This window comes from Apus apus, chromosome 4 (genome assembly GCF_020740795.1).
Source record: "Apus apus isolate bApuApu2 chromosome 4, bApuApu2.pri.cur, whole genome shotgun sequence".
Taxonomy (NCBI): domain Eukaryota; kingdom Metazoa; phylum Chordata; class Aves; order Apodiformes; family Apodidae; genus Apus; species Apus apus.
In genome coordinates this window covers 36,936,931-36,956,314 of record NC_067285.1, presented here as the reverse complement: position 1 = coordinate 36,956,314, position 19,384 = coordinate 36,936,931, and the positions used below count along the sequence as shown (strand labels likewise).

At 44.7% G+C, this 19,384-nt stretch overlaps 1 protein-coding gene across 3 annotated transcripts in view; it reads left to right on the top strand.

The window, feature by feature from the left end:
* Positions 1–19,384, top strand: part of PRKG1 (protein kinase cGMP-dependent 1) — a 497,789-nt gene that overhangs the window by 191,957 nt on the left and 286,448 nt on the right. For all 3 annotated transcript variants that reach the window (XM_051617014.1, XM_051617013.1, XM_051617015.1), the window contains exon 3: positions 7,608–7,721. In XM_051617014.1, coding sequence (XP_051472974.1) covers positions 7,608–7,721 — 114 coding nt within the window. The remainder of the gene's footprint in view (positions 1–7,607; positions 7,722–19,384) is intronic.

Below are 19,384 nucleotides of genomic sequence, written 5' to 3'. Positions count from 1 at the left end.
CCTGGCCCTGCTGGCCACACTTCTTTTGATGCAGCCCAGGACACAGGTGATCTCTGGGCTCCAGCGCATGGTACCGGCTCCTGTTGAGCTTCTTGACCACCATCACCCCCAAGCCCTTCTCCTCTGGACTGTTTTAGATCCATTCTCCACCCAACCTGTATTTGTGCTTGGGATTGCCCCGACCCAGGTGCAGGACCTCGCGCTTGGCCTGGTTGCACTTCATGCAGTTTGCACAAGCCCACGTCTCCAGCCTGCCAAGGTCCCTCTGGATGGCCTCCATCCCTTCCAGCATGTTGACCTCACCACAGACTTTGTTGTCACCAAACTCACTGAGGGTGCACCCGCTGCCACTGTCCCTGTCACCAACAAAACTATTAAATAGCACCGGTCCCAGAACCGACCCTTGGGGAGCACCACTCATCACAGGCCTCCATCTGCATATCCTGCCACTGATCACCACTCTTTGAGTTCAACCACCCAATGAGTGGTCCATCCATCAAATCTGTGCTGTTCCAGTTTCAGTGGCAGGATGTCGTGCAGGACAGTGTCGAAGCCTTTGCACAGGTCCAAGGGGATGATGTCAGTTGCTCTTCCTTTGCCCACCGGTGCCGTGACCCCCTTGTGGAAGGCCACCAAGTCAGGCAGGATTTTATGAAATGGGACACTCTGCAGTTAAGACTTACCGTGGCTTGGGCACAACCCCATGAATAACAGAGGTCATTATTGGTCTGTGTTTTGAAACAAACAAAAATGTTAACAAACCTTAGCCGGGCTGGCTCAGATGGAAGCGAGCCACTTAGCAATTAAAGTTTCAATTGCTCTGCAATTAAATTTACAACTACAATGTCATTAGCACATGGAGTTTAATTTACACAAGTGTAGCTCTGGCTGAGGGTCCCAGGGCACAGGGAACATGTGGCAGGGGCCAGGGCAGCCAGGGGAGCTGTTTCCTCTTGGATTCCTTTCCCAAAGTCTTAGTTCATCTCTCTGAAATATCCCTGCTCTGCTTTTCAAGTTGTCTTGAGTTAAAACTAAGTCTGATGGATAAAACTGCAAACCAGGCTGTTCCAGAGCTCTCAAGGAGCTGCCCTCAGCAGTGAGATGCAGGATTGTTCTGATTTGAGGCTGTTATTTTTAGAACCCACTCTCTTTTCTTCTAAGCCTGGCTTTGCTGGTGGCAACCTGGACTTCTTGTAGCTGTCCAAGGGGAGCATCATGCTTACTACAGGGCTTCTGCTCATCATTTGGAGGAGCTGCATCTGTAGGAGGTGAGCAGTGCACTTAAGCATGAGTAATAATGCAAACAGTACATTTCACAGACATATCAGGAGGGGGCAAGAATGGATGAATTCAGCAGCACACACCACCAATAATTTTTCCTTTCCTCAGCTAATTTACAAGCTGCAAAGAGAAGTTGTGAGTTCTGGATGACAAGTGAGAAAATGGGTGGGGAAGAGGGCAAAGAATGCAGAAATGTTACTTCTAGGTGAGTGGCATTTCCATAAAAATCTGTGTGAAGGGTTGAGGATAAGGCTTTAGCTCTTACCATCTGGAAAGATGGCTGGGAAAAAAGAAATGAGGATAAAAGAAATGATGGTACAAACATTTCCAGCATCATTTTTAATTTTACTTTTTTTTTCCTTTTTTTTGCCCAAGGTGGGAGATGAATCAAATACGAGAGCCTGGAAAATAGAACCAAAGAGCCTGGCATCTAATTGAGACTTCTGAGCCTCTGCCACAGCCAAAATATTTTGGGTCACGCATGGTCAATGTGATTTCTGGCAGCTCTTTCTGCTGGGAGCAGGCTGGTGCTGTTCTTGTCTGTGTCCTCATGCTGGTCACCTGCACTGGGAGAAGGCCACATGGATGCCACCCCTGGGGCTAGAGAATTGATTTATAAAACTTGCTGAGAGGGTATGTCAAGGCCCAAAGGCCCATTTCACTGCCTGCAGGACCATTGGTCAGATGATACTGGGACACAGTCTGTCCATATGAGAAAGGAGAAGAAGAGGGACTTGAGGGGAATCCGAAGTAGAGCCAACAAAATACAGCTTTACTCTTGGCTAGCTGAGACAGGTTTTTCCTTATTTTATGTTCTGTCTGTATGAAATGTAACTTGCATTCTCCTCCATCAATATGGAGTAGTTTTGTACAGCTCACATTCAGATTCCTAGTTGGAATGGAAGGATGGAAGATAAAGCTCTGCAATCAGCTCTGCTGTGCATTAAATATCAATGTTGAATTCAGTAATGCTCAATATTTAGGCAGAAACGCAGCATTTTGTAATCTTTCCCTCTTGCCTCGGGTGAAGCATCTCTTGCATTATTTAGTACTTGCCTGACAGAGATGTCAAAGGGAGTTTCAAATTTATCTCCATTAATTGATCAATACTGTATTGCGTTTCTGTTGGATTTTTTGGTCTGGTTGCTACGTCAAGAAAAGCAATTTGTTTTCTAGATGGCAAACTGCACCACGTGGGCTGCCAGCTAAGAGAAGAGAATGAATTAAACTCCCTCTGTTTATAGCTGTGTTAGACCCTTTATTTTCACGAGAGGTGAGCTTGGCTCATGGTCTGGGGAGTTTATTGTGAGGTGTTTAATGTTCCAGATTGTTTAATTACACAAGAGGAGAATGACTGCCTGAGTCTCTTCCCTTGCTCTGGTGTCAAAGATCGAGTGTCTTTGCCTTTCAGTTCCAGCTGCCCTCAGGCTACTGTCCTGTTCAATCTCTCTCTTATGCATTTAGAAAACAACCTCTGTATTTTCTCCTGCAGCAGCTGAGTTGGGCTAATGAAGTCTGTGGTGGAGTGTGTTGTGGCTTGGGAGATGAATACAGCTGCCTGAGGAGGGCTGGGAGCTGGTCTGCTCTGCTGTTGGGAAGGGGGAGAAGGAGCAGCAGAGGTGGGCTCAGAGCCATCAGACACCATCAGTCTTGGAGCTCGGGGTGTTGGACCAAGGCAGAGATTTCTCAGGTGGCTTCTTGCAGTCCGGCCACTTCAAGAACTGGTTGGTTCCATTCTAAACATCTCCCAGAGACCGTATTTGGCCGTGTCCAGTGGCTGCAAAGCTTGAGAGGGAGGAGCAGCTTCTTCTTGCAGGGAACGTGGTGAGGACAACCCCGTAGCACCCTGTCAAAATCCAGGAGGGGGGGTGGGGAAAGGCAGTGAACTTGAACCCCCGTTGCTTTAACCCCGTAACTTCAACTGGCACTTCTTGTGGTGCAGTGGTGGGCCAGGCTGGTGTGGCTTGAGCTTAGCACGGGGCAGAAATGGTGTTTGGCACAGAAATGTGTCCCCAGAGCCAAGGCACAGCCTTTTGGTTGGGAAAGGTCACTTGGTACCCCCTGAGAGCTGTTTGATCCCCTGAACAGAGACCTGGCAGAGGGGTGGCAAGGTGGGAATGTCAAGAACAGTCTTGCTGAGGCTTTGCTTCTCTTCCTGTGAGGGAAACCTTCCCTTTGGAGGGCACTGTGGGTCCAGAGAAGGAGACTGATCCATGCCTTGCAGGATCTGAGGTTGCTTTTGTATTCTGACCGATTTAGGAAGGCTTCTCTGAAACAATTGCAGTCATCACCACACTCTTGCATTCCTTCTGATGGCTTCAAGTAGAAACAGGAGAGTTTTATGACGGGCATTTCATCCGCATGGAGCAACTTTCAATTTGCAAATTAAGAAACAGAGGCTGGAACTAAAGCACTGCTTCATGAGCAGAACTGGTGAAAAATGCTTTTCAGTGACTGGATATTGAATCTATTCTCTTTAGCTTTCTAAAAAGCAAGTTTGAGCTTTGTTTTGACAAACAAGGCCTGTGCATCATGGTCGTGTTAGACTTGGGGAAGAACAAGTGCATCATGTGAACTGTTTTGTAACAAGAAAAGCACCCACGGTCTTGTGTGTCTTCTCTGCAGTCTGTCCTTCATCCAGCTTTATTAGGAATAAAGCTTGAATGCAAGTGCCAAATGAGCATTTAAATCCTTCTTGTTTTTTATAAACAAAGCACTTTTAAATTGCAAAGCAGTACAAGTAGCTATTGGTGAACGCCTCCAAATTTGAGCAGCTCTCATATAGAAAATATGTATTAAATTACTCAAAACAGAAGCACGTTGTCTTTTTTCTGACTGATCATAGGATCATAGAATAGTGAAGGTTGGAAGGGACCTTGAAGATCATCAGGTTCCAACCTCTCTGCCATGAGCAGAGACACCTCCCATTAGAAACCCTGCACCATCTTGGGCCATGAGAAATTTGAACTATACATTTTTACTTAATGCCAACGTTTTTTTGGGTTTGCTGTGAAACAAACTGCAGAAATGGAGCAACTTGTGCCTGCCCAAGGGTTTCCTGAAGCTTACAGTTTTCTGCTCAACTCTACTTCCTGTAAAGTTGTCAGTGGGGGGGCTGGCCAAGAAGGCCACCAGCATCCTGGCTTCTATGAGCTCTAGTGTGGCCAGCAGGAGCAGGGCAGGGATTGTCCCCATGTGCTGGGCACTGGAGAAAGGGCATCTCAAATCCTGGGATCAGTACTGGGCCTCTCCATGAAGGACACTGAGAAGCTGGAGTGTGTCCAGAGAAGGGCAAGGGAGCTGGGGAAGGGGCTGGAGCAGAAGGAGAAGGGGCTGGAGAACTTAGAAGGAGCAGCTGAGGGAGCTGGGGGTGTCCAGCCTGGAGACAAGGAGGTGAGGGGAGACCTGCTGGCTCTGCAGCTGCCTGAGAGGAGGTTGGAGTGAGGTTGGTGTTGGCCTCTTCTCCCAAGTGACAAGTGATAGAACAAGAGGAAATGGCCTGAAGTTGTGCCAGGGGAGGTTTAGATTGGATCTTGGGAACAATTTCTTCATGGAAAGGTTGTCAGGCCCTGGCCCAGGCTGCCCAGGGCAGGGGTGGAGTCCCCATCCCTGGAGAGATTTTCAAGCTGTGTAGATGTGGTGCTGAGGGACATGGGTCAGTGGTGGCCTTGGCAGGGCTGGGTTAATGCTTGGACTGGATGATCTTGAAGGTCTTTTCCAACCAAAACCATTCTGTGATAACTACATACAATATAAGTAGCTTCTGCCTTGGGATCTGTCCCCCTCTTCTGTGAGATTAGTTTTTGCAGAGCATCATCTTAGGTATTCTTGCATGTATCCATAATATTGTGCTGGGAAATCTTCTCTGTATTTTTAAAAGTATTATTTTAATTCCATCACTAAGATGTTTCTTGCATTCTGGGAGGAATACTTGATGCAGTGAAAGGGTCACGAAGGGTGTATTAAAAATAATATGTGCAATATTGTGTTTTCCATCTCAGATCTCCCAAGCCCCTTGCCTTAGTCAGGCAGGAATTCGTCATCAGGGCACAGTTTGTGAGAGCAGTGGGAGAAGTCTCAAGGCACTTATTAATAGGAGTTATTTGTGCATTACTGCTCAGATTTCCCTGTCTTTTCTCTAGAACCTGTTAAGATGTCATGAGCTGAAAGTGAGGTAAACTTATCCCTCTTTGGGTATTAGCTGGAGACCTTTTTGCAGAAATGTCCCCCTTCCAGCTCTGCTGAAACTCAGTTCTGCTTTAAAAAATTGATGTATTCTACCAAATCATTTTGGAGTCTGTGAAGTGTATGAGACACCATTAAAGGTTGATTTTGCTCATTCTTGAGAAAAATATGTAGTTTTGTGCTTCATATTAGATTGATACTTGCTGTGAACAAATGAGTCAAACATTTATAAAAAATAATAATGACAGATAAATTGCCTTGGAAGAGAAGTCAGCCAATCCCAAGAATGGAATTTAGGTCCATCTGAAGCTAACAAGAGATCAGCAACCTCAGAATTGAATTCTCAGGGTTATTTATTAGTCCAGAAATACTAGATTGTGTATTTTATTATTTCTGTGATGGCCTTACTGTGTGAAATGGGTGAACTGGATGGATGACTTCTTGGCAGGCTGTTAGTAGGTGCTGCCTGTCTCTGGTATCCATGGGTGGCACTGATGCTCAGCATGCACCCTGCTTTGGCCATCCTGGCTATTTCTTCTCCTGTGGTGGGAGCTGTGACTGCCAGCCCACCAGAACTGGCCAGCAGCTCCCAAAGGAGGTGGCATTTTGTCCTCCTTACATGTAAAGGATGTGTGGACTTACACAATAAATCAATCATATTTCCTGCTTTACTAGTGATAATTGTAGAGACTTGCTGTTAATATCCAAATATATACTTATTTCCTGGTAGTAATTCTATAGTAACATCACAGTTACTAGTAGTCACTTGTAGTAAAGAAAATTTAATAAACAACCCCCCCCCACCGCCCCGGAATTCTTAGTGCTCTTGTATTACCCAAGACACTTCTGCAATCTTTGCAACACCCACAGGGCAGGTCACCTTTAGGTCATGGCATTTATCAAACAGTAGCTTTCAGTTTCATAAATAGCAAGATTTTTATTATTATTATTTTTATTTTTTTTTAATTTAGACAGGCTGGGAGAGTTGGGGTGTTCAGCCTGGAGAGGAGAAGGCTCCAAGGAGACCTTAGAGCACCTTCCAGTGCCTGAAGGGGCTCCAGGAAAGCTGGGGAGGGACTTGGGACAAGGGCAGGGAGTGAGCGAACAAGGGGGAATGGGTTCCAGCTGAAAGAGGGGAGATGTAGATGGGATATTAGGAAGAAATTCTTTGCTGTGAGGGTGGTGAGACCCTGGCCCAGGCTGCCCAGGGAAGCTGTGGCTGCCCCATCCCTGGCAGTGCTGAAGGGCAGGTTGGATGGGGCTTGGAGCAGCCTGGGCTGGTGGGAGGTGTCCATGCCCATGCAGGGGGTTGGATCTGGATGATCTTTATGTTCCTTCCAACCCAAACCAATCTGGGAGTCTATGATACGTGGTGGTGTTAGGCATGATAACCCTGTGTTCCCACCACACCTGTTGTTTGCTTCTCATTGTGGCATCCCTTGTTTGTGATGGGGCTTTCTGCAGCTCCTTCCCTTCTTCTGGCTCTTGTTCCTCAGTTGTCCTTTGAAACACCCAGGCTTGTGCTGAGCTGCTTTCTTCCCATTCAGGCTTTTCAGTCCCCCTCGTGTGTCTCCTCCCACACAGCACTGGTTAGCAGAGAGAGCAGCCTTGCTCTCATCAGGTGAAAAGTTCAGAAAGGAAAGGTTGGCTGAGATGGGAATTAAATCATGGCCATGGGTCGAAGTAATTTTCCTTCAGAGAATAGCTTTGTTATTCATGGATGAGTGCTCTTGGGGATTCAGTTTCTCACTGAAAATGAGCAAAATTACCCTGTGGTTTTCACGTGTATGGCTAAGGACTTCAGTCTTTTCCTTTTTCAACACAAAAAGAAAATTTCTTCTTCAGGAGAAAATTTCACCTGAAAGAGCAGTAGATGAAACAAAGCTCATGTGGAGCTTAGTGTACTCCTGAGTGTTTCCAGGCCATGCAGATAGTTCACCAAAAAAACTCAAGGACTGGAAGATGACAAATGCAATGCTTATTTTTAACCCTTTTCTGGAGGTATGCCCTCTCCTTCATGCATTGAATTGTTTTTCAGCTTCTTGGAATCCTCTTGGTTTTAGTCACAGTGTAGTGAATTTACATCTTAAAATGACTCAATTTCCTTTTTAAAGAGGTCTTTTGCTTTTTCTTTCTCACAGATGGGAAGGTTGAAGTGACAAAGGAAGGCGTGAAGCTGTGCACCATGGGGCCTGGCAAGGTCTTTGGGGAGTTGGCCATCCTCTACAACTGCACCCGAACTGCAACTGTCAAAAGTAAGATGACTGTTCAGCTTTGATGTTGAATGATTTTGATTTCCTTGGGCAGCAGGGATCTTATCTCTGCTTTGGAGGTACAGCTGCTGTTAGATGTCCTGCTTTCTTAGTTAAGCTGTTTATGGTATGGAGCAGTCTGGATGACTGGTGTAGTAATGGAATTTGGCCAGTGCGAGCAGGAGTAAGATGAACAAAAGCTGCTGCACCAAATTCTTCCCCTCAGGTTTGTTCATGTATAGAATCTCCTGTGTTATTGCAGTGGTTGATGCTACCTCATGGATAGGAGGCTGTAACTTTCCTTACAATTCCTCTGGGATCTCATGGCTGCTGTTCAGAAGAACTTCCCTGATAAGTCTTCAAGGGAAACTCTATTTTTTGAGGACAAGTCATTGTTTTCCACTTAAACTGACTAAGCAAAAGTGGGGGACAAAATCCTGATGGCATTGATCTCCTGCTCCAATTCTTTAGCACTTTTCCTGTCATCTGGTTTCTTCTATGAATGTTCCAGACAAAAGCCTGGTTTGCACAGTAAGCAGAGGGAAAGCATCTTGCTGCATACAACACAAATATGTTTTTATTTAAATTCAGATTAATAGTTGAGACTTGGGATACGTGATACCACAGTCCTCTGTGATTTTGAGGATTAAGGTTTATGGTGACGTCTTAAGCAGAAAGGTTTTATAGCAGATGATAAATGGTTCTGTGGTTTAAAGATGCTGTAGGGGACAAGTTAGAAGGGTACAGATGGGATTGAATAATATGCAGACAAACAGGTGGCACCAAAACAGTAAGATATTTGAGTCCACGTTCAGAAGAAAGCTTTTTAATAAATACCTAATTTTACTTCAAGAGAGCAAATGGGCAGAAATGATAAAACAGGACAAGATAACTAGGTTTTTGGGTGAACAACAATCCTAATCATAATCCTAAAGAACTTGACTGATGTACTACTCTCTTTTCACCTGCTTAAACCCTGCCTTTGTGCAAAGGACTGTTGAGTGGAGGGAAATCCTTGGCAACAATGTTGGTTGTAGCCAGTTCATCAGTGGCAGGGTTCATGCTCTGGAGTAATTCACATGGGTAGCAAATGCTTTGGGGTGATCCCAAGTGATGTAGCAAATATCCATATAAGTCACACCTGGCCCCATGGGAACAGACCTCTAGGCTGCTTCAGGCAGTGTGTCAGGCTGCTCTTCTGCTCTTCTCTCCACCTCTTCTCCTTCCCCCTCATCTGCCAAGGGGCATAGGAGTGTGGGAAGCAGGTGTTGATCCACCCTTCCTGCCCCGGAGCTGCATTATCCATGTAGCCGTACAGCCTGGTTTTCTGCCCAGTTAAAGTTTTGGGAATTGATGATGGTGATGAATTGAGAGAAGTTACGGGCTGATGTGATGATACATTTATTTAAAGTTAGAGCAGAGAAAGAGCAGAGATGGTGGAATCCTGGGAAAGGAAATGAGAGGTTGGTTATTGTTTAGTTCCCCTTAGAAATGCAGTGCTGAAAGGGTCCTGATCCAGTAGTACCATGAGCATCATGGAATCCTGCATAGTGATACTCTTCTTGTGTCCCATCAACCTGTTTGTACAAGTGACTCCAACAGGAAATAATACTGATAGCAGTTTTTAATATCAGTTTTTCTGTTACTCTCTTTTTCTCATACTCGTCTCTTCTCCTGAGCAAACTGCCGGCTTGCCGCTTGGCACCGAGTTGTACCTAATCCTCTTTTTGCTGGTTAAATCGGGGGCAGGAGGAAGGTCGCTTTTGTAACTGTCCTCAGAGGGATCTGTCTTCAAGTAAGAGATGTCTGTCTTCCTTGTTAAGACTCTGCTCCTTTCCCACTGGCTTCATAACAATTACGATAATCACGCACCTTCCTCAGCCGGCAGCTGCCGGGCCTGTCATCTCATTTCCAGTGCCAGCAAGTGACTTCAGGTATCTTCTCTCTCATTGTTATTGCACAAGTGAGGAGCAGTTGTGATGGTAATCAGCCTTAGATCCTTTTGAGTGTGGTGGCACCCAAGGTCACAGCTGGGCTTTGGGGACTAATTTCAGCTGGACCTAAGCGAACAGGTCTTGGAGCTGTGCCAAGCAATTTAGGGCATGTTAAGACCTTAAATTGTCGCTGCTAACGAACAGCTTCAAACATCTGGTTGTTCTTTTGGCTAAATGGTCAATAAACGTCATAAATCTCCAGAAATGCAAACGTTATTAAGTATTCCATTAAGTCTGGTGATAACTAGGATCATCACAAGGTTTATTTCAGAAGAAATGAACAAATGATTGGAATGAGAACAGACACCAAGTCAACACTGATGCTGGAACTGGTGAAGATGTGTCAAGGGACATCATCCAGCTTCCATTTAGAGAAACACTTAATAAGTCAGGGCTTCCCAATTTTCAGGAGATAGCTTTCCATTAACTCTGGAGTGTCAGAAGTGGTTTTTGATGTGCCTGCAGTACTACATTACAAGGGTGCTAAGGATTTCTTCTTGAACAATGAAGTTGCAGCCAATTCTGAAGGAGGGATGCGTTCTGGTGGTGTGAGGCTCACCAGTGCCTTTGGGCCATAATGATGTGTCAGCTGTGTTGACATCTCTTGCTGTACCTCATTTGTGTGTGCACTCCTGCTTTGGCTTTGTAAATAACAAAAGTTTTGAGTGTCATTACTCACTGCATTAGTCTGCACGGGCTGTTCAGCTGGTGCTCACTCCACAGGAGACAGCAAACTTAAACACATAAATCACTGTAGGAGCAACTTTGTCTTTTAAAGAATAATTTACAAGACTTCTAATTTAAAATCTTCTGATCTGACTCCTGGTTCCTTACAGCCTCTTTAATAAGACAACTCAGGTCTCTTGAAAGCCTGTCCCAAGAGAATGATGGGAACGCTTTTCCAATGTTATTACAGTCTTATGGAAAAGCAGGAGGGGCTCTAACCAGGGCCTGGGGAGAAAGAGCAACCAAACCCTTGGCTGTTGAGAAGCACTGAGGAAGGTAGGGTCACATCTCATGCCAGCTGGCCTCATCTTTAGCATAACTGCTTGCAAGTTTTTGACATAAGATTTTATTTTGTTATTCTGAAGCTTTTTGCTTCACTTTTCCAGGTATTACAGAAGGAATAGTTGTAGTTTTTTCTGGTGGAGGCTGTTCAAGTCTGATCCTCCAAGTTTACAGACTGGCTTCCATTACATACACAGCTAAATCCAAATCAACAGCTAAATCCAAATCAGCAGCTATTTTTTTTCCTCTATCTGTACTCATTATGCAGAGTTCTCAAGTGCCTAAAAGCAAACCTTAATGCTACTTGCCATTTAAAGCAGAATCACAGACTTTCCTCCCTGATTCCAATAAATAATTAAGTTCAGTGCATTAGAATAAGGAAAAGAAAGCTCCACCAATTATGGATTAATTATGTCACAGCTCAAATGATATGTCCAATCCCCTGGGAGAGTGGTATTCTCCAAGTACACCTGTTTACCCATATGTCTCAAATCGCTATTGTCACCTCTTTGAGGGTCAGAAATAACATCATTGACTCAGAGTGAGATCCAAATATTAAAAATATGCTGGGATTTGTTGTGGCTTTTGTTTACCTCTGCTCTGGCTGTCAGCTTTCCCCTGGTAACTTGCTGCCACCCATGTGGGTTGATGACAGGCCAAGTGCCAGCAAGGCTGGCATTGGATCATTGGGAGTGTTAGGGGAGAGTCCAGGGATGGTGAAGGAGGATGGATGAGAGATGTTTGGATGCTCCTTGGCTTTATCCAAGTCACCCAGCTTAGTATTAGACTCCATTAATTAATAATTTTCCTGTACACCAACAAAGAATTGTATGTTGTTTGTTGCCAAGCAAAAGGATTTTCCAGTTGTGTGAAAGAAGCAAAAATATATTAAAATTCATATGTGGTTATTTATTAGTGACATGGGTGGTAGAAGGAACTCTGACATCAGAAAAAAACCCCAAGGGAATAAAGAGCCCCCAGCTGAATTCAACTTGTATGTACAACTTTCTAATTCCTCATTTGATAACATGAGAGATCTTAGTAATGGGAATTTATCTGCAGTCATTGCTGTGCAGTAGTTCTTGTTCTGCTTAAAAAGCAACCTGAGGAGCAGAGCTGGGCAGTGCTTTTGCAGGCAGGTTTGAGGAGCAGTGGTTTTGTGAAAGGAGTGAATTCTTCATGCACAAAGGATATTACATTTATCTGAGGGGTGGCCTTAGCATCTGAAATGACATTCTCTTGGGGGCAAAATTTGAATAAAAACTTCCCACAAAACCATCCTGATGCCAAGGCTGCCTGTTTCAGTGGAATTACACTCAACACCAGTCTGTGTTTTCAGGAAAACAATATTGGTGAAAAGAAGAGCACAATCTGAAGTTTTAAAACTCTGAATTATGTAAATATATATATATATATTTAATATGTGTCTCCTAAAAAGCAGAAGAGTTTCTCCAGCATCTCTGCTTGACAGCAGTGCTAGGGGCACACAGCTCAGGCTGATTAAGGAGTTTATCAATTTGTTGCCAAGCTTGGATGATTTTGAATTTTCCACCACTCTGTCTTTTTAATGGGGTCTTGTGGAAAATACTTCCCTTAGCTTGTTAGCTACAGCCCCAGAAATTACCCTGACTTTACAAGGGGCTTGGTAAGGTGGATCATTTGCAAGGAAAATCAGTCAACAGCCAAGGTGCCAATTAAAGCTGCAGAGATTCATTAGAAGCCTTTGAGAAGTGTGTTGCCTTCATAGGTTCTCTTCTAAGAGTCATGGGAGCTAGTGTCACATTTGCTCAGATCTTCCTAAAACAGTCACATATGTTGGAAAGCAGCAGATATTCAGCTATTTGATTAAAACCCTTCTGATGCTACTTAGAGTTGCAAAACCCTGGTTGGCCAAGCCAGAGGTGATCAGGTCACAGATCAGTTTGGTCTGCCCGGTAGGAGATAAATGAATATATATATATCCTTGAAGAAAGTAATTTAAACCCTCCCTTACACACTGCCTGTGTTTTTCTCTGACCATTGAGGTTTTTGCCAGGGAATGTGACAAAGTGAAATTTATTTTTTCCTTGGTGGGAAAGACAAGAAGAGCAAAGGACGTTGAGGACAATGGACAAGAGGCAGCAGAAGAACTGCTTCTCCCTGAAGGCTTGTTCAGTAGGCAGGACCATCTTCAGCATGGCATCCCTGTGGCTCAGGAGACCCAAATGTAGGGATGGGTGGTCCTGACCATGCTGCATGGGGCACTGAAATAAGAGAGAGTAGTCTGAGATGGAAGGAGCAAAATGAATAATTCATACAGCACCTGGGTTTGTTGTGGTACTTGAAACCTCAACAGGCTTGTTGAACTCAATGGCAAAAGGGAGCAGTGCAAAAAAGAGGAGATATGTAATGATTCCTCTTGGGTGGTGTTGGTACTTTCTGGTTTATTAGTTATTTTTACATAGGACAGAGCAGAGGGGTGTGGTGTAGGTGGGAATGACCAGTCCAAGTTCGGATGTGCAGACAGCATCGACTTGAGAGAAACCTGGTGTGAAACAGTATTTTGTCATTCTCCTCTACAAATACACCTTTTCTGAGGTCCAGAAGCCAGGCTGTGGACTTGATGGCCAAATTCTGGTGTGCTTCAGTGTACAATTCAGGTGCTGCAGTTGCTGGTGAAACCAGCCAAGGGAGCTGGTTCCTTTGAGCTGTGCTTTTAATGGGGGAAATGGAAATCAATTGGGATTTAGTTTTGGTTGTGGTTAAGTTTCAAGTCAGTGCTTAAGCTGGTTTCTCATCATTCCAGTGACTTTTTTTTTTTTAAAATCTTGATGCAGTTGTGGTTTCTGAAGATCCAAGTCCCCACATCAATTCCAAGAGCTGTGGCAGCACGAATGCTTCCAAAGCTCAGCAGCCCACCATCCCTCCAGAGGCTTTAGGGTGATTGCTTCTCCTGACCTTTATTGTGACTGAATGATTTCAATCCTGTGAACTTGAGCTGCTTTCCAGCAGTGCAGCAAAGCTGAGCCAAGCAAGGCAAGAAAGGAGCAATCAAAAATAATTGGCAGGGTGTCACAGTTTGACTCAGGATCAGCAATTTAACCAATTACAACAATGCTCTCCATCCCCTCCCACCCAGGTAGGGAAAGAAGAGAGAGAATAAGGAGGGGGGCTTCTGGATTGAAAACTAAACTAGGCAGCTTTAATGAAATACTAGTGATAAAATAAAATACAATTATATACAAGTATGTGCAGGAATGTGCAAAACCCTCTTGCCTCTCCCCACCCCCAGCAACTCCCAGTGTTCTCCCCTGAGCTGGGGCAGCTCTGAAAAGGTCCCAGAGCCCTGCTGGAGATGATGGCAGAGCAGACAGGAGCTGAGGGGAGAGAGATGAGGGTCAGGAACACAACGGCCTAGGGATCGAAGGAGATGGACAGTCCTCCCTGGACATTGGCCAGGGATGGAAGGAGGAGAGAAGGGACTTTGCTTCCATGATCCCTGAGTTTATACCACTGATAACGCTTATGGGATGGGACCATCTGGCCAATTTTGCCCCCTGTCTAGTCCTCTCCTCCCCACAGAGGGTTTCAGATAGGACCCTTCTGCTCCTTTAGCGTCCAAAGCAGCAGATCCAACAAGCAGAGCAAAGTGTCCTTGGTCCCTCACCAGGAACTGTTAGAGCGTGACGAGTTCCCTGGCTGGAGAATTTGCTGCTGGTTCCAGCAAGTGGCTGCTTAAAAGAGGGTTCACTGAAGAAAAAAACCCGCCAAAAACAGTATAAAGAAAATTGGTCTCATCCTGGTTCAAACCAGGACACAGGGGAAAAAGCTGTGTTTTTTGATGGTGAGTGAGGATGATGCTGATGGTCAGTTATGGAGAAAGGTGGTTCAGGGAGCACTGAGGCAGTGGAGGAGCAGGCACAGGGGCTGCCTGCTGATGGTCTGTTTTAAGCAGCTCGTTCCTGCTTTGCATTTTCAAGAGGTCATGAGCCTGCAGAGCCTCATGACATGTACTTTGTTTCTCCCATATCTGCATGTGACCTTTTCTCCCGCCCGACTGTCTGCATATTGGGGTTTTATTTTAATTATTTCAAGGTTCTTTGGATAGGAGGGTTTGATCCTTCCTGCTTCAGGAGTTGAAGATCATTATCTATTGAAAAATCCCTTTGGCTCAGGCTTTCACCACTGAAAATCTAGAGGAAGCTACCAATCCTGCCTGGGAAATGGATGCTTTCTCTTAGGCATTTCATTTTCTGCCCCCGGTAACACAGAAGGTGGGGGTAGGGTCTTATTCTGATTTAAAACAGTTATTACCCAACATGTGGGAGTTTCATTCTTCCCCCCCCCCTTTTAGTGTTTCTGACACAAAAGGTCTGAAAGAGAAGAAAGTCCCATACATCCAGCTATTAGGAATCATGAGGTTGAAATTAAAAATGACTTCTAAAATAAGGAAGGTGCAAGCTCTGGTAACTTTTCATTTGGTTCTTTAAATAAATGCTTTCCCGTGTTATGATCAACATTAATTTGAAGGCTGCTGTGTTTCAGTTCCTGGGTTAGAAGCAGTTTGGGCTGAAAAAGGAGCAAGGGGTAGGTGCTGCTGCTCTGGGGCTGGGCTGTAAAGCACCAGCCCTGCCTCCAGAGATTGTCAGTGTGGAGTTTTCTTTCTTTGATTTGAGCCATTATTAATCTCAAGAAATCCCCAGTGCTTGCTGCTTCTGTAGATGCTCTCACACTTGGGGTGTTTGTTCTTCAGAAGATCTGCCTTGTCTCTCAAAGTCGTTAATTAATGCTTTTCATTAAAGTGGACTTTTTTTTTCCTCTGGGTTTTGTTTGTTTGCTTTGCTATCAACTAGAAGGTTTGTTTAGTTTGCCTGTCTGTGGCATCCTCAGCATTTTGTTACTCTCTTCAGGATGGGAAATGTTGCAGTTCAGGGGCTCAGTTTTCTGTGGCTCATTTGACGGGAATTGCTTCTTTCCTGAACTTTTTAAAACTGAGTGCTTGTTTATCTCCTTTTTTCCTATTAAATTTATTCTAGATGAGCTTTGCACAGTGCTTACCCAGTACCCCGAGTTTCTCCTTGATCCTTGTGGCTGGTTTAATATTGTTGTTGTCTTGGTTGAGCTGCAGCTGCTTTGGAGAGATGTCTTTTCTAGCAGATCTCATTAGATCAGAGGGAGAGAGCAGGGAGGACTTCTGGAGCCAGTTTTTCTCCATGAGGACACTACCAGCTGTCTTGGAGGCAGGAGTGGAAGAGAGATGCTGAAGGGTGGTTGGTGGCTTCTCTGGCGATCAATGAAAAGTAACATCCCTACAAAAACCAACAGAAACTTCTTCACATTGTTTTGGTGGGCATGCCAACATGTTGGAAGGAGGGCAGGAAACAAATGCAGCAGCAGCCCATGAATCTCTTGGTTTTCCTCTCCTTATTTTGATGATTTCCTAGTTATGTGTAGAATAGCTCAGAGGTTTTAGTCTTGGATTACTTGTTTGCTGTAACACTTCCTTTGGGACCTACAGTAAAGCTTTAGAAAAGGTACTGTGAAACAGAGCCTGGAAAAATGTGTTATAGGGAAAAGCTCTCTGTGCAAGTCAAGGTTTAAAAACTCTTTGCCAGAGCCCAGAGTGATATAGAGTGATAGTTGGGTCTGACACAGAAGTAACAGGATCATCATGCAGGTGAAATGAATCCCATCAGTTGTTTTTAAATCCTCCTGAAAATAATGTTGATGATATTTTTCATGTTGTTTTATTTGCAGAGTTGGATAATAAGAGAAACCACCATGGTTACACATGTGCACAAGTAGATTGTGACTTTCTCCATGTAACCCTTGAAGAAGTAGTTAATATTAGCAGTAAAATAATTACTTCACAAGAGCTTCCCTTCTCATCCCCGCTTCTTCATGTCTCCGAAAACGTTACTGGTGTGTGAAATATGGCTAGAGCAGCTCTGAAGAATGAGAAAAATGCACTTTGCTAATGATAGTAAACCTTCTCTGTGAGCAGAGGTTGATAAATGAGAGGATGCAATAGTAGTATTTGCCTTTTTTATTAATTTATGGGCTCAACAGTACACGGTCTTTTCTCAGATTAAAATGCTGCAGACTGTGCAGGGTCTTGTTTTGACTTCCCAGTGAATACAAGTTTCTTCTTCTAGACTATTTCCTGGTACTAACTGGGGAACAAAAATCTGCTTGGTACTAAGACAGACAGAACTGATGAATTTGTGTTTCAGAATTAAAGAAGCCAGCCCCTTTTGTCCTCTGAAGTCACTTCAGAAGATGCTTGATGAAATTAAATCACCCCATGCTGCCTTTCCTGGTCTCCATAGAAGCATAGTTTTTATCACAGTTCTAGGTTTCTTTCTGAGTTACAATGGATACATTTTAAAGATTTGATTATACCTTTCTGCAGTGGAGGAGTGGTGCTTCCCTCTGTTTATAGCCCATCACTTTGAATAAACATCCATTAAGGTAATCTGAAAAAACCCCCTCAGAACAGGAAGCTGAAGAATGAGACTAGTCAGTAAATGTTACTGCAATTTCTGTTTCTTCCAGCCGAGCTGTACCAGCATCATCTCCACTGTCTGGTGGGTTTGGTCCCTTTGGACCATGCTCATCCTCCTGCCTTCACCATCTCTGGTAGCAATGGGCTCCAGATCTCCTCAACCCACTTGGAAGAGGAGTATATTTTTCAATGTTAAACCTATCTGCTGCAAGTTGTTATTTTTTAATTATTATTTTTCCTCCCCTATTTGTAACATTGTGGGGGTTGGTGAAAGCAGTTCTGCATTCATTTTATTCACAGCCTTGATGCCACCAGTTCCTTAACCTTCTGGTCTTTAGTCTGCAAACTGCCAGCTTGTTCAGGTTCATCTTGTTCAGCAACTGCTCCAGCCCAGGAAGATGTTACTGCCTCCTTTGGCCTTCCTGAAGCCTCACTGGTCCTCACTAAGTCAGGACTCAGTCAGATGTTATCCTCAGTCTTGTTTGCTGGCTCACATTCAGTATCCACATCACATTTTGGTGTCTGGGGAAAAAAAAAAAAAAAAAAAGATGAATTACACTGTTCCCATTGTGCCTCAGAAACATTAGCAAGGAAAAAAGTGAATTGGAAGGATTTTTTTTTTTTAATTGTATCAAAAGATATTTTTTTTCCCTTGACAAATAAGAGATCAACAAGGAGTAATTGTATCTGCTGTGTTTTGGTATCTTTTAAATTATGAACTCTTTCTCCATTTAGTCTTTAACGTTTGCCCTGGAAAGGTTTGTGGTCAATCCTTTGGCTTCTGTAGGATTTCTGACTCTCTAGACAGTAGAAGTGTACAGTTTCCTACTTCTTGTCCATGTTAAAAGCTAAGGAAATATTTTAGAGCCAGGCTTCCTTGGGCTAGATAGAATCATAGAATCCTAGAATGTGCTGAGTTGGAAGGGACCCATCAGGATCATCGAGTCCAACCCCTGTCCCTGTGCGGGGCACCCCAAGAATCACCCCATGGGCCTGAGAGCATCATCCAAACACTTCTTGAGCTCAGGTAGGCTTGGTGCTGGGACCACTGCCCTGGGGAGCTGGTTCCAGTGCTCAACCACCCTCTGGGTGAAAAACCTTTTCCTGATTTCCAGCCTAAACCTCCCCTGATTCAGGTTCCTGCCATTTCCCCCAGTCCTGTCCCTGGTCACAGGAGTGAAGAGATCAGGACCTGCCCCATCTCTTCCCCACATGAAGAAGCCATGGACTGCAACGAGGTCACCCCTCAGCCTCCTCTTCTCCGAGCTGAACAATCCAGGTGACCTCAGCTGCTCCTCAATAAGACATCCCTTCCAGACCCTTCCCCATCCTTGTGGCTCTCCTCTGAACACTCTCCAATAGCTTGATGTCCTTTTGGTATCGTGGTGCCCAAACCTGCAGGCAGTGCTCCAGGTCAGGCTGCTCCAGTGCAGAGCAGAGCAGGACAGTCACCTTCCTCAAAATAGGTGTGGAAGCCCTGAAGCTAAAAGCATTCTCTTTAATACTCCCCAGGTATAACGCTAATTATAATTTCCTTATTTTGGATGCTGATTTAGTTCCTGTACAGCTCAAAAGAAGGTGGGGCAGCCCCATGACAGTGATGGATCAATGAGGGACATCTTGTGGTATTTGTGGAGGAGTGAAGCTCTCAGCAGAAGGAGGTGGGAACACTAGGTAGAGGAGCAGGCAGCACAGGTGGGGTTACACAGGAGGGAATGGAGAGTGGCTTCCACGGGGAATCAGGGGGGACTGAGGAGTTTGTTGTGCCTGACAAAGCTGCTGGAAGTTGCTGCTGGGAAGTAGGTGGCTCTCTCTGGAAGCAGTCTCTGCTCTTGGGTGTTTTCAGAGTGAGAGATGCTGGTGCAGCAGATGGGTGTGCCATGTGCTGGGTGACACAGTGTTTGAGCTTATATTTAGTCTACAAAAAACAAAATAGAGACTGAAGAAAACATGCCTATCTACTACCCTGCTGACATGACTAGTGGAGCTTTCTTCTGCTCTTTACCATCTGTGATTGCTGATTTTCCTTTAGGAATTGTGAGTACCTTTGAGCAGGGTCAGTATCCTCCTGTGTGTTACTGTGCTTGGTTTTGGGGCTGACTCCATATCCCAGCTTCTCAGCACTTCCCAATGTAAGCAGCTGAGCCAGCAGCATGCAAATTCTTTGCCACCTGCTGCTC